General features: G+C 40.3%; 1 protein-coding gene across 1 annotated transcript in view; it reads left to right on the top strand.

The window, feature by feature from the left end:
• Positions 1-14,652, top strand: part of GABARAPL1 (GABA type A receptor associated protein like 1) — a 40,840-nt gene that overhangs the window by 2,268 nt on the left and 23,920 nt on the right. The window contains exons 2-3 of the mRNA XM_087711105.1: positions 11,914-11,992; positions 13,779-13,897. Coding sequence (XP_087567231.1) covers positions 11,914-11,992; positions 13,779-13,897 — 198 coding nt within the window. The remainder of the gene's footprint in view (positions 1-11,913; positions 11,993-13,778; positions 13,898-14,652) is intronic.

The raw sequence follows: 14,652 nt of genomic DNA, 5'->3' as shown, positions 1-14,652 counted from the left end.
ATCACATGAGCCTAGGACACTGCAACAGTCATAAATATGAGTCAGTTACAGCACTGAATTTTGATCATGTGACTATGAGGATGCTGCAATGGTCGTAAGTGTGACAAAGAGTCATAAATTACTTTTTTCAGTGCTGTTGTAACTCCAAACTGTCTCTAAATGAACTGTTGTAAATCAGGGATTACCTGAAATCTCGTGGGATCATGCGATTACCACTTGTGACCTTCCCTGCCAACAAGCAAAGTCAATGGGGAATCAAGATTTGCTTAATGTCGGCACGATTCACGTAGCAACTGCAGTGATTTGCTTAACGGCCGTGTCAAAAAAGGTCATAAAATGCGAGAATTTTATGACCTCTTTTAGCGACCGCCTTGCTTAGCCACAGAAAGTTTGGGCTCAGTTGTGGTTGCAAATTAAGGATTATATGTACAAAGTTGTCGTGGGAACAAACTGATGCTTGAAGAGGAGAGCGATGGGTTGGCAGGAATTTTGCAGCAATTTCCTATTTATTCTACCAGATCGTTCTGTGATAGGATGAATGGAGAGAGACGGGAGTCATCTACGTGTTTATTGCTTTAGGTATAATGTTCAACCCTATTATCTGTAGCTGGAAGGGAAAAAAGCCTGGTGCCTTTGAATATTTCATCTTCAGAAAAGTATATATAAGTTATATATTACGCTTTATAAGCTTCATGGGGCATATAATAATTTGCGTTCCAGGTACACTTTTAGTGATACGTTTAGATGTTTAGATGCTGGGTTAAGAAATGTTGGAGAAACTACAGTGTTTCCTTGGGGCCCCTGTTAATCCCCGTGAATGCAAAAGATTTGATTAATTCATGTTGCGCCACTATTGGTAATAAAACTGGTAGAACGACATTCATGTAAGCGATAGGATGATTAAGGACTATTTACAATTATAAAGAATAATCGCACTAACACATAAACATATAGAAGTTATACCTATATATATATAACAACAACAACAACATAAATTATGCATTAGGTTCTCCCATAAATATATTGAATGCAGCTTTCTGTTCTCTCTTACTGCTATTTCTTTCTTCTTGTACTTTATTACAAGGCTTCCATCAAAGAGCTGCCATCTAGTGGCAGCCAGAATCTTTGCAATACAAATTTGATAGTCCTAATTTGGTGAAATTGATGATGAATTTTGCTTATCGGGAAAGTTATCATGGAATTGTTTTACTAACTTATCCGCTTTTAGGTCCCAGCTTTTCACCCAAGTGGCTCCAGACAAAGGGTACCCCTTCCAATGCACTAAATACTGTAAGCGACCCCTATTCAGCCTATACTATTTTTTTCACCTCACAATGTGTTCCCCCTTCTATCACTACAGGAGGAGCGGGAGGTTGGGTGGACAGACTTATGCTGGACCCAATTACTGGCTTCAATAAGCTACAATGAAATACTGGGTAAATCCTCCCTAGAATTCTGGGTAGACTGAGTTGAACTGTAACTTGGTTAATTGTCATCACTATTGGGAATGGAGCTAGAAAATTTGGGCCAAATTTCTTGCTAGGCATTCTTAATCTTATGTATTTGGTAGACACGAAAACTTTGTCCCCCACACGAAAGCGGGGTTGGAGCGAGCGGTGTTTATCAGTGCTTGCTTCTTATATGCTTCTGCCGCTTCCACTAGAGCTTTCTTCGTATTCTCCCGTCCTTTCTGTAGCGTGTCCCTCCATTCAGTCAGAGACATGGAGGAGGGAGGTTCTCTAGGTAGCTCAGGCGTGGGAACGAATTTCATGCCACTGGTAATTTGGAAAGGAGTTAATCTGGTGTTGCTGTGGACCGTGTTGTGTGCCTCTTCAGCGAAGGGTAGCAATTCCGACCAGTTGTCTTGCTGATAGTCCACATAACACCGGATGTATTGTTCCACCATAGCATTGGCCCTCTCCGCTGCTCTGTTCGTGCTTGGATGAAATGCTGAGCTCAGTCCTTGTGTGGACCCAATGGACCTCAGGAACTCTCTCCAGAACTTGGCGGTGAACTGGGAGGAACTGGAGGGGGAGACCCAAACAAAGAAGCAATGATGGCAGGAAAGACCATGCCAGACCATGGTATCCCCAGGGAGTACAAGGACCTAGCTGAGGTGTTCAGTGAAGAAGGCTCCAACAAGCATCCCCCACACTCTGTGCTATCGAGATCCTCCCAGGGGCCAAACTACCAAACCCAAAAATGTTTAGCGTGTCCCCCAGGGAACTTGAGGAATTGAGACCTTTCATAGATAAAAATCTGGCATCAGTTTTCATCGAACCATACGACCAAAAATTGCCACCCGGGTGCTATTCCGAGAGAACAAAGATGGGTCTTTGCACTTTTGTGTAGATTATAGAAATTTTAACACTATTGAGTGTGGACAATGTGTGCCCCTCCCCCTCATGAAAGAGAAGTTAGCCCACCTCTCCAAAGGATTTTTTTTTTCAAAACTGGACTTAAAAGAGGCTTACTATCGAATCAGGATTAGGGAAGGGACAGATGGAAAACAACTTTTAACACTCCTTTGGGGTGTTCATTAAGTGCTCCCATTTAGATTACAAGGCGCCCCTGCCATGTTTATGCAACTGATAAATGAGGTGTTCCATGAGCACCTGTACAAAGGGGTTCTGGTTTACTTAGATGACATTTTAATATGCACAGAGACAAAAGTCGAGCACGTGAAGCTTGTCCGAACAGTCCTAAACAAACTCAGTGCTGCAAAACTTTATGCAAAACTTTCCAAATGTAAATTCCACAAAGATAGAATTGACTACTTGAAGTATGGAATTTCCCACAACAGCGTGGAAATGGACCCAGGGAAAGTGCAAGCCATGATCGACTGGTCTCCCTCCCACACCTGCAAAGCTTCCTGGGCTTTGCAAATTTTTACCTGCAATTTATCCCAACATTTGCACAAATTGCGCTCCCAATCACTAACTTACTGAAAACAAAGCGGGGAGATAAACCGAAAACAAAGCAGCCCATAAACTGGACCATGGAATGTTTGATAGACAGAAACAATTGTTCTCAGCCAAACAAGGCCTGAAACACCCAGATCCAGAATAGCTGTTCATCATACAGGCAGACAGGCCAGTGGCGTAGCAGTCGGAGCCATCCTACTCCAAGAAAACAAGCAGGTCCAAATGCAGCCCTGTGCATACATGTCAGTGGTGTATTACGGATCCTGTTGCAATGGGGCCCAGTGTCCACCATGCAAATGTGTGCGGCACATGCGCAGCATGCACATGCATACTTAACTATCCACGATGCTCCAGTTGCTTGGTGGAGCATTGCACAGGTACCGTGTGAGAAAGCCCTGATCGGCTCATATAGTAGTAAGGAGAGTGGGCGGGCGGGCCCTCTGGAGCACCACACCAGAATGGTACCTGGTGCTCCCAGCAGGCACCGGTACACTCGTACCGGGGTGTTCTGGTCATATCCCACCACTGATCCATGTCTAAAAAGCAACCGACACTGAACAGAGAAGGGCTATCTGGGAGAAGGAGGCTGTCAGGCCTGCAGCGGTTCCTTTAAGAATCTTTGGCCTGCCACACTCTCATTAAAGGGGGAGGGGGGATAGCAAGGGGTAGAATGTGTTGTTTTCAAAATAAAAAATTCCTTTCTAGAAGCTCAAGGTCATCTTTTGTCTCCGCACCTTTGCACCTGACCGGAAGCAGCTGGGCGTAGGTGCTAGCATGGAAGAAGAAGATTGGACCATGTGATGGATTGTGGGTGTGGGGAGAAGATCACGAACTTTTAACTGGGTGGGGTTCTGATATAACTTCCAGAATTGGGATTTCATAGCACAATGCCAAAATGTCTGATTTATAAATTGGAATTTTAAGGGTCGTTTTGCCTTGGACTCTGATTTAATTCTAGTTGATACTTGGAATGCTGACAGAGGCATTTGCAGTGAAGTGGGCTCTCCTTATTTGGAGGCATTTCCTAGAGGGGAATAAAATCCCTTTTGAAGTCTGGACTGATCATAAAAACCCAGAGGCCCTAAAACCCTCATGGAAACTCTCCCCAAAACCAGTTCCCTGGGCTCAATACTTCAAATGTTTCAATTTGAATCTAAAATATTTCCCTGGGGGGAAAAAACTTTTAGCGGATCCATTATTCCGAAGGCCTGTTTAATAGTGGGAAATGTGAAGTCATATCAAACCCCTGCTGCTCCCAGCCTCTCAACTGGCAGCCAAAGTGATGACCAGGGTGCAAGCTAAACAAGGACCACGAACGGACAATGCTACCACTCAGGCGTTTAAAAAAGCCCTACAAACTGATGACTAGTTCCTACTCCATAAAAACACCTGTTTAATTAAAGATGACTCGGCTTGGGTGGGAGGAAAATTGTATGTCCCAGCTAGTCAGAGAATTCCTCTCATGCAAACATGCCACGACTCCAAACTGCCTGGTCACTTCAGCTTCATGAAAACCTTACACCTTGTCCAGAGGTAATTCTGGTGGGCATCTCTTAAGAAAGACATTGGAAGCTATCTTGCCAGTCGCCCTATCTGTGCAGCAACAAAGAGGAACAAGGGAAAGGCCCTCGTCTTTTATAAGCAGTAGCTGAGCCTTCAGCACCCTGGAAAGAGATCTCTATGGATTTTATTCTAGAGTTAATTGAAAGTGGGGTGGGGGGAGGGGATACTGTTATCTGGGTCATGAGACCTTTTCTCCAAGCCGGCAAACTTCATTCCTTGCCAAAAAAATCCACTGCTAAGGCACTTGCCAAACTGTTCCTGCTGTTCCTGCGATATGGCCCATATCGGCTACGTGGGCCCCCACAAAAATAATATTTGATCGGGGGTGGGGGTGGGGTGGGTTAATTTACTTCAAAGTTCTGGAAGGCCTTTTTGGACCTGCTCAGAACTGGCCAGGGCCTACGTTTTAGTCATCATCCTCAGACTAATGGAGAGAAATTGAACTCTGCTCTGGAACAATATTTAAGATGCTTTATTCTCTATGAACAAGATAGCTGGACTGACCTCCTGCCTTTTTCAGAAGTTGCCTATAATAACTCTGTATGTACTCCAGCACTGGGCTCACCCCATTTCGAGTTGCCACTGGCCAGGACTTCATCCCAATGCCAGAATTACCAGTAGAGGAACCAACCACACCCTCACTTAAGGAGTGGATACAACAACTACAAAACACCCGGCCAGTAGTGAGGCTAGCTCTGAATGAGGCCCAAGCTGACAGAAGGAGGACAGAACCAAAGCCATTTAAAGTAGGTGATAAGGTTTACCTGTCCACAAAATCCCTGCAATCCTTACAACCCTCAAAGAAATTGGGACCCAAATTCATAGGGCCTTTCCCAATCACTAGAATCATCAACCCAGTAATGGTGGAATTACTACTCCCCAAGACACACTTAGACAGGTCCACCCAGTTTTTCACTGCAGCCCATGGAAACCCAAAATTACATCCCATTTTAGGCCCCAAGAAAACGTTCCTCTGATCCCTATGATGGCTGAAGGGGAACAACACTTTGAAATCAAAGAGACCCTTGGCTCCCGTACCTACCAGTGTTCAACTAGTCTCCTGGAGACATTGACCCCACTCACAAAATGAGTGGGTAGCTAGGGGCCCCTGCATTACTGAGAAAGTTTCACTTGAAGTATCCTAACAAACTGAGTTAACTCTCTGTGACATTCATCTTTCTGTTCTCTCTTACAGGAAATCCCCTCATTTCTTTTGAAGGGGGGCAGCATGTCAGATCCCTCTCATGATACTTCCATTCAAGTGGGGAGGGACCCCAGATTCTTTTTTTAAAAAAAAAATTTAATTTTTAATTTAAAACAAATACAACATCCTTCTTTACATGCTATATAAAGTGTATCAGTTGGTTACAAAAAGACTTTCGTGCCTCTCTTCCACAGTCAACAAACATAATTCATATTAATTTAACTCAAATATTCATATATGTCATCATCATCATATCTCCATTTTCATTTGACTATAATTGTTTAAGTGTCCATCATAAAATATGCCAAAATTAAATAAATAAACCACATACTGGCCTTTCAATTGCTATTTCTAAAATCCTCCACTAACACTAATTCCTTATGTCCTATTCTAGCTAAACATCCATAATATTTAATAACAAAGTTTTCTAATTCTCCTTTCCAAATCACTATTTAAAGTTTACATCCAGTTTCCTTATGTTATACCCATATCTGTATATACGTTGTCGTTCTTATCACTCTTTTATTTGAATACATCCTATATCATAACATTTTCCCCTAATAATCAAAATTTTAATTGTATCTAACTTATTTATTATTATACAATTGTATCACAGCGGCCAGTTGTTTCACCGGATTTGGCATTGGTTACTAGTCGGGCCCCACCCAGGGGCCTAGGAAGTCGTAACGTATTTTCGTAATATGCGTGCAGTTCCAAGCAGTGCGGCTTTTTGCATTTGACTGGTGGTGATTTTGTCAATTTTTAACTGTTTTAAATGTAATTCCAGTGCTTTTGGAATAGCACCCAGTGTGCCGATTACCACTGGAATTACCACTGCTGGTTTGTGCCATAGTCGTTGAATTTCAATTTTTAAGTCCTGGTATTTTGCAATTTTTTCATGTTCCTTCTCAGCAACCCTGCTATCACCTGGTATTGCGATGTCTATGATTGTGACCTTATTTTTCTCAACCAGTGTGATGTCTGGTGTATTATGTGCCAGTATTTTGTCCGTTTGTATGCGAAAATCCCATAAGATCTTGACCATCTGATTTTCGGTGACTTTTTCAGGCTGATGTTCCCACCAGTTTGTTGCTGTTTTAATATTATAATTTTTGCACAAATTCCAATGGATCATTTGTGCTACTGAATTGTGCCGCAATTTATAATCAGTCTGTGCGATTTTTTTACAGCAGCTGAGAATGTGATCAACAGTTTTATCAGCTTCTTTGCAAAGTCTGCATTTGGCATCATCAGAGGATTTTTCGATTTTGGCCTTGATGGCATTTGTGCGGATAGCTTGTTCTTGCGCAGCCAGGATTAGTGACTCTGTTTCTTTCTTTAATGTACCAGTTGTTAACCATAACCAAGTTTGTTCACTGTCCACCCTATCTTTTATTTTTTCCAGAAATTGGCAATGCTTTATTCTGCCAACTCTCGATTCTTGATTTTATCACATCTTTTTCTGTATTCTTGTTTCGTCCGTTGGGCCTTCAGTAGATTTTTGTTCTTGACTTTCTTTTAAATAATCAGCCAGTGCATGTTTTTCTTCTTCAACTATTTGTTTCACTTGTAATAATCCTCTGCCACCTGATTTTCGGGGCAGGTAGTCTATCAGTATCACCACGTGGATGTAAACTGTAGTGCATTGTCATTAGTTTCCTGGTTTTTCGGTCCAAAATGTCCAAATCCGCTTGTGTCCCGTTAACTATACCAGCTGTGTATCTTATAACTGGTATTGCCCAGGTATTTATGGCCTTGATTGTATTTCCACCATTCAATTTAGATTTAAATTTTTCCTAACTCTTATTTATTTGTCTTGTATGACTCTGTTGGTTATATTATTATTATTATACAATTGTATCACAGCGGCCAGTTGTTTCGCCGGATTTGGCATTGGTTACTAGTCGGGCCCCACCCAGGGGCCTAGGACGTCGTAACGTATTTTCGTAATATGCGTGCAGATCCAAGCAGTGCGGCTTTTTGCATTTGACTGATGGTGATTTTGCCAATTTTTAACTGTTTTAAATGTAATTCCAGTGCTTTTGGAATAGCACCCAGTGTGCCAATTACCACTGGAATTACCACTGCTGGTTTGTGCCATAGTCATTGAATTTCAATTTTTAAGTCCTGGTATTTTGCGATTTTTTCATGTTCCTTCTCAGCGACCCTGCTATCACCTGGTATTGCGATGTCTATGATTGTGACCTTATTTTTCTCAATCAGTGTGATGTCTGGTGTATTATGCGCCACTATTTTGTCCGTTTGTATACAGAAATCCCACAAGATCTTGACCATCTGATTTTCGGTGACTTTTTTAGGCTGATGTTCCCACCAGTTTGTTGCTGTTTTAATATTATAATTTTTGCACAAATTCCAATGGATCATTTGTGCTACTGAATTGTGCCGCAATTTATAATCAGTCTGCGTGATTTTTTTACAGCAGCTGAGTATGTCATCAACAGTTTCATCAGCTTCTTTGCAAAGTCTGCATTTGGCATCATCAGAGGATTTTTCGATTTTGGCCTTAATGGCATTGGTGCGGATAGCTTGTTCTTGCGCAGCCAGGATTAGTGACTCTGTTTCTTTCTTTAATGTACCAGTTGTTAACCATAACCAAGTTTGTTCACTGTCCACTTTATCTTTTATTTTTTCCAGAAATTGGCCATGCAGTGCTTTGTTCTGCCAACTCTCCATTCTTGATTTTATCACATCTTTTCTGTATTCTTGTTTTGTCTGTTGGGCCTTCAGTAGTTTTTTGTTCTTTACTTTGATTAATAGATGTTCTTGACTTTCTTTTAAATAATCAGCCAGTGCATGTTTTTCTTCTTCAACTGTTTGCTTCACTTGTAATAATCCTCTGCCACCTGATTTTTGGGGCAGGTATAGTCTATCAGTATCACCATGTGGATGTAAACTGTAGTGCATTGTCATTAGTTTCCTGGTTTTTCGGTCCAAAAGGTCCAAATCAGCTTGTGTCCAGTTAACTATACCAGCTGTGTATCTTATAACTGGTATTGCCCAGGTATTTATGGCCTTGATTGTATTTCCACCATTCAATTTAGATTTCAAAATTTTCCTAACTCTGTTGGTGTACTCTCGCCTGACAATAGTTTTTACTTCTCCATGCTTGATGTTATCCAACTGCAGAATGCCTAAGTATTTGTAGGCTTCATTTTCTTTGCATTTAATTAGTTGGCCATTGGGCATTTCAATTCCCTCACATGCAGTGATTTTGCCTCTTTTTATGGATACAGTGGTGCATTTTTCCATGCCAAACTACATTGAAATATCGGTGCTGAATACTCGGACTGTGTTTGTCAATGATTGGATTTCTATTTCTGACTTTCCATAGAGTTTCAAATCATTCATATATAGTAAATGCGAATTTTTTTCAGTTTCTTTGGCTGTTTGGTAGCCTAATTTCATTTTTTTTAAGATTACTGATAGTGGGATCATTGTGATGATGAAGAGAAGAGGTGAAAGCGAATCACCCTGGAAAATTCCTCGCTTGATATTAACCATTCCGTAGATCTCATTCCCTACTGCCAACTCAGTTCTCCATTGTTTCATCGCCTTTTCAGTAAAGGATGTAATATTTTTGGTAATGCCAGTTGTTTCTAAGCATTTTATGATCCAGCTATGTGGCAATGAGTTGAATGCCTTTTTGTAATCAATCCAGACCATATTCAAGTTCGTTTTTCTGTTCTTACAATTTTCTAATATCATTTTATCAATTAGGAGCTGATCTTTTGTGCCCCTGCTCCTTCTTTTGTTGCCTTTTTGCTCTACTGGCAAGATGTTGTTTGTTTCCAAATAATCCATCATGTTATCTGCAATAATGCCTGTGAGTAATTTGAAGGTTGTTGGCAAGCATGTTATTGGTCTGTAGTTTTCAGGTGTTGTTCCTTTAGTTGCATCTTTCTGAATCAAGTATGTTTTTCCAGTTGTCAACCATTCATCAATTTGGCCCTTTTGTAAAATTTCATTCAGTTGCCTGGCCAATTGACAATATTATTATTATTATTATTATTATTATTATTATTATTATTATTATTATTATCCTTTATGATCCAAAGAGATTGCTAATCTTCCTTGCATGGGTACCATTCAATATTCATATCCAATTATACTCATCATAACACTACACATTGTATACATTAGTAACATTATTAGTTATTTATTTAAGTTATATCTATTGTCAATAAATTTCACTAAGTTTAACTAGTTTTAAATTATATTCTTCCATCTATCAACCTGTATCTTTCCAATAGCAAAACAATAGCAATAGCAATAGCAATAGCAGTAGACTTATATACCGCTTCATAGGCCTTTCAGGCCTCTCTAAGCGGTTTACAGAGAGTCAGCATATTGCCCCCAACAATCTGGGTCCTCATTTTACCCACCTCGGAAGGATGGAAGGCTGAGTCAACCCTGAGCCGGTGAGATTTGAACCGCTGACCTGCTGATCTAGCAGTAGCCTGCAGTGCTGCATTTAACCACTGCGCCACCTTGGCTCACATCTTCTGCCATTTGTGGTGTCAGTCCTCTAATCATCTTCTTGGTCAGCTTTGTATAGACTCTTGTTAGCAACTCCTTGCTTATAAGATCTATCATGTAATCTTGATGCCCTCTTTCTGTTTCTTAATACAGCTTATCTTTCATTGTCAGCAGTGTTATCAATGCTTTTGCTAATAGAATTTCTCTCTTTAAATCCATAGATTCTTTGGGTTTTTTTCTTCTTCTGTATCTTGCCCTCTGGAATAGATTTCCCCTCCATTTAATTCCTCTTTCAATATTCCATTCTTTCCATTTTCAGAGACAAACCAATCACCATAAATATCAGCAGGTTTAATCTCTTTATATTCATTTTCCACTTCAATTTTTTGAATTTTAACCACCCCATTTTGCATTTGATAGAAATCCTCAATTTCTTCATCATATTTTGTTGTTATATGTTCTAAATCTTTCAGTTTTTTCTCTATTCTTTCATATGTATTTGATAATTTCTGTATTTCTGAAAGTATCTTTTGCAAACTTGAGATTTCTATTTTCTTTTGAAATTGTGCCATTCTAACAAACACAGCTGTTCTAGCTTGGAAGGTTAATAAAATTAAAGCATAGATTCACAAAGAACGTTTGTTTTCACTTTTCTCTGATTAAAAATATACTTCAAAGGGACATCTGTGTGCTTTCCTTCTTATCACTCTCTGTAGCCAAGCATTGAAACCTTGTAGTGCCAAGTCAAAACTATCAGTGGAGAAAAAAAGTGTTCCATTTTCAATACACAAACTCCAATCAACAAACCCTCCCAGACTCCAAGCAGTGATAATACTGTTGAAAATCTAATTTCCTTTTGGACCTTTTTTGTAATTCAAGTTAGAAAAAAGAGTCCAATCTTTAAATGAATTATAAAAATACCCACAGCAACGAAAGAGGAAAACTTTAGTCGATAGAAGACGTCTGCTGAGTCACAGCAGGGATGTATAAGAGGGGAAGGCCATCTGTTTTCTTCAATTTGGAAGCCTCACAGGAGAAATGCATGGGAACAAATCCTTTTCTCTCTCCCAGGACAGCCATTTCCACAACATCTTCACACCTGTGGATTGGCTCATTCAACATCAAACTGAGAGGAGGGGTTTCTAACCACTTTATCCTAATGGAATTGCCTGGGGGTTACCACTGTCTTGCATTCATTTCCTTTCAATAAGTTTCCTTTCAAAATGCTAAAGTTTCAAAAGAGTCCATGCTTCCTTGAACAGGAGGGAGAGGCAGTACCTGACAGTCCTCAACTTTCAGCCTAAAATGCATGTTTTTACATGAGACATTTGTTGTGAATGTTGCCCCATTTTATTCCTTTTTTTTGACTACATTTGTTAAGTGAATCACTGCAGTTTTTTCAGTGACAATGTAACTTCAAATGGTCACTAAGTGAACAGTTGTGAGTCAAGTGCTACTTGTATTAAATACTAAATCAATGAATATCCTTTAGATTCTTTTTTAAAGGTTTGTATCAGTTCTTGACCCTTGGCTTTTTTCTTTCAAATATTACAGTAATATTTTTCATACGTATGTGTTATTTATCTGTTCAAAAAGATGGGGAACATGGTGATAATGGGAGAGAGTTGAATTGTTGACCACATTATGAGGAGAAGCCCCACACTTGTTTTATAAGGATATGGTCCCTTCAGAAGAAGCCTATTTATTTTTTCTTCCTTTCCCTAGGTTATAGTGGAAAAGGCTCCCAAAGCAAGAGTCCCTGATCTGGACAAGAGGAAGTACCTTGTCCCATCAGATCTCACTGGTAAGAATGTCTTCTTTCATGCACTTGAACTGTATGACCTGATAACTAGCAGTTGGATTAATTTCGATTTCAGTCTTGGCAGCTTACCTGATGACTTTGGGACCATCACTCTTTTTTTTTAGCTCAGCCAAATTGATAAGGGGTTCAAACCAAATCTTTACTATTCAAAAGTATAAAAATGCGATAAAATAAAATTATATATATATAAAAGCTGAAAAGTATAAGAACAAACATCTAAAAATAATCTTTAAAGGGATCTAGAAGGAGGTTTAAGAGCAACGGCTGGAGATAGGGGAGCATGACAAACTAAATCTATCATAATACTAAGCACTCTATAATGATAAACTAGGTGCTCATTAAATCTGGTTTGTGGCAAATTTGTGGTTTTCTGACAAATTTCAAATGCAGCTAAACAGAACCTGACAACATTGTATGTTGTGACAGGTTTAATATCTGGGAGCAACAGGGAGGTGTAGAATTATCCTGTCTGTCCAGGTATTTATGCAATAGTGGTGAGATGAGGCTAGATTATTTCTGTAATACGTTCTATAGTAGATGTTTTATAGTTTCCATGTGTCCAGAGTCACAGAGACATTGATATTTTTAGGCAGGGGATCGTTTTGTACTAAACTTCCAGGACATTGTGAGGAGGGTGTGACATTGTGCCAAAGTAAAGGCTCTTTGATGATCAGGTACTTCAAGATTGGTTAAGTATGCCATAGAAGAGGCAGAGAACCCATTAGGTTCCCAGAGGGAGGAGGAGCCAACGTCGCAATGTTACATTGTGCGGACTCGACAGTCCAAATCCGCCGATGACACTTTTGCCCCTGGATGGTCCGGCAGGACCTAAACCGTCCCGAAGAGACGGTGACTGGGAAGACAAGACCTTGCTGGTCGCAGGGACATCGCAAAGTCCCTGATCGATCCAAGGGAAGCGCTTCCAACCGGCGGCAAACAGGCAGCCCCCAGACTGACATAGTTGGAGATGGCTCCGGAAAGAAAGAGAAGTGAAAGTGTTCCATCTGGTGAGGTTTTTTTTCTTTCTTTTAGAAGATTACCCTAAGAAACTTTTTTTCTTAAGCTAAATTAGTCCCTTAAGTAAGAACAAAGCAGTGAATTTAATCCCTACTGGACTGCCTTAGAAAGTGTTTTGCTCTTGCCTGTAACGATGTTTTGTGGATTGAAGTGATTGCAACGTTTCCTGTTTCTCCATTTGAGGTGAAGGGACTGATCTTTTTTCCTCTATTTCTTTTTACTACTTTAACTTTTTTTGGCTTAAATTAAAACTTTTTTTACTTTAATAAACTTCTTCTACTTGTTATAATATTATATTAAAGATACTAAAGGAAAAAGTTTTAAAAAAATAGTTGAATCTGCCACTTGGAAGCCTACGTCTGAAGTTTTTTTGTTGTAACAATGTATCCTTTGTTCATTCCTATTTGACTACACTGACTTTGCAACAGAAGGGTTTGGAACTTGTTTTTAAAATCTGATAAAGACTCAAGGTCACAAATAGTGTACTGCTGGTGCTTGTGGAAAATATTTTGGCAAGAGTTGGAAAAGGAAAGAAAAAGATAAGAACCCTTCTTTTTTGAAAACCAGGGGAAACCAGAGGTTTACTTCTGTATTGGTGCATGGGAATTTTAAATTTCCACTTGGGTTTACTGCAATCAGCATCTCCTAGTAAAAATGCCTTTTTGCATCAACCAAATGGAGTTGGGAGTTATCTACTGTATACCTGGTGCATTTTTTCTTTACTATTTCTTACCTCTTCTATCTTTTCTAGTTGGTCAATTCTATTTCTTGATTCGAAAGCGAATCCACTTGAGGCCAGAAGATGCCTTGTTCTTCTTTGTCAACAATACTATTCCTCCTACCAGTGCTACTATGGGTCAGCTGTATGAGGTAAGTACTAGCATTTCTTCTATTTTAAGGGTGGAAATGATGGAATAGTGCATAGTAAATAACATGTTTCTGTTTATTGAGTACAGCGCTTTTGCTTTCTACATGGAACTAAATTCTGCTTGCCCATTGCTGCATTGTATCACAAAGCTTAATCTCTGAACCTTCTCTGTTTTTTTTTCCTGAGGGACTTTCAAGTACCTATTGTGGAAAGACTTACTCAGTCTGAAATCTACAGATGCTTTTCATTTATTGTTATGTGCTCCTGACTCTGTTCTGAGCGCTTCTCTTTCACCCAGGATGCCAGCACTTGCATGCTTGCCACTTCCTGTGCGCCTGCCCAGGGGAGGGCCCAAGTTGGCAGGGTCAGGTCTAAGGCCAGGCACACAAACCGATGCCATCTGTGGCCCGGTTTGCTGCTCACTCACACCCACCTGCCTTATTGTTTGAGGGCAGGAAGGAAGCCTTCAACCAGACCTGTCAAATACAAGGCCCAGATTTGGCCCGTAGGGCCGCTTCAGAGACTGTGAGGGAGTAGCCGCTGCTGCCACAGCCAAACCCAGCCAGATGCCCCCCCCCCCGCATGCTCACAGGAGGTAGTGAGCATGCAGGGGCTGCCGATCGTTGGAACCATTTTTTCCCCACTTTTTAAAGCACCTTTGACTACTACCTGTTCCGGTGAATAAGTAGTAAAGAAATGCTTTAAAAAGTGAAAAAAATATGGTTCTGATGATCACGTGGCACAGATGTCATGGAGT

The sequence above is a fragment of the Thamnophis sirtalis genome, unplaced genomic scaffold (assembly GCF_051295495.1).
Source record: "Thamnophis sirtalis isolate CommonGarterSnake01/CBP01778 unplaced genomic scaffold, rThaSir2_p1.2 scaffold_3, whole genome shotgun sequence".
NCBI classification, from domain to species: domain Eukaryota; kingdom Metazoa; phylum Chordata; class Lepidosauria; order Squamata; family Natricidae; genus Thamnophis; species Thamnophis sirtalis.
The sequence above is the reverse complement of the archived record's forward strand: the minus strand, read 5'-3'. Positions and strand labels throughout refer to the sequence as shown.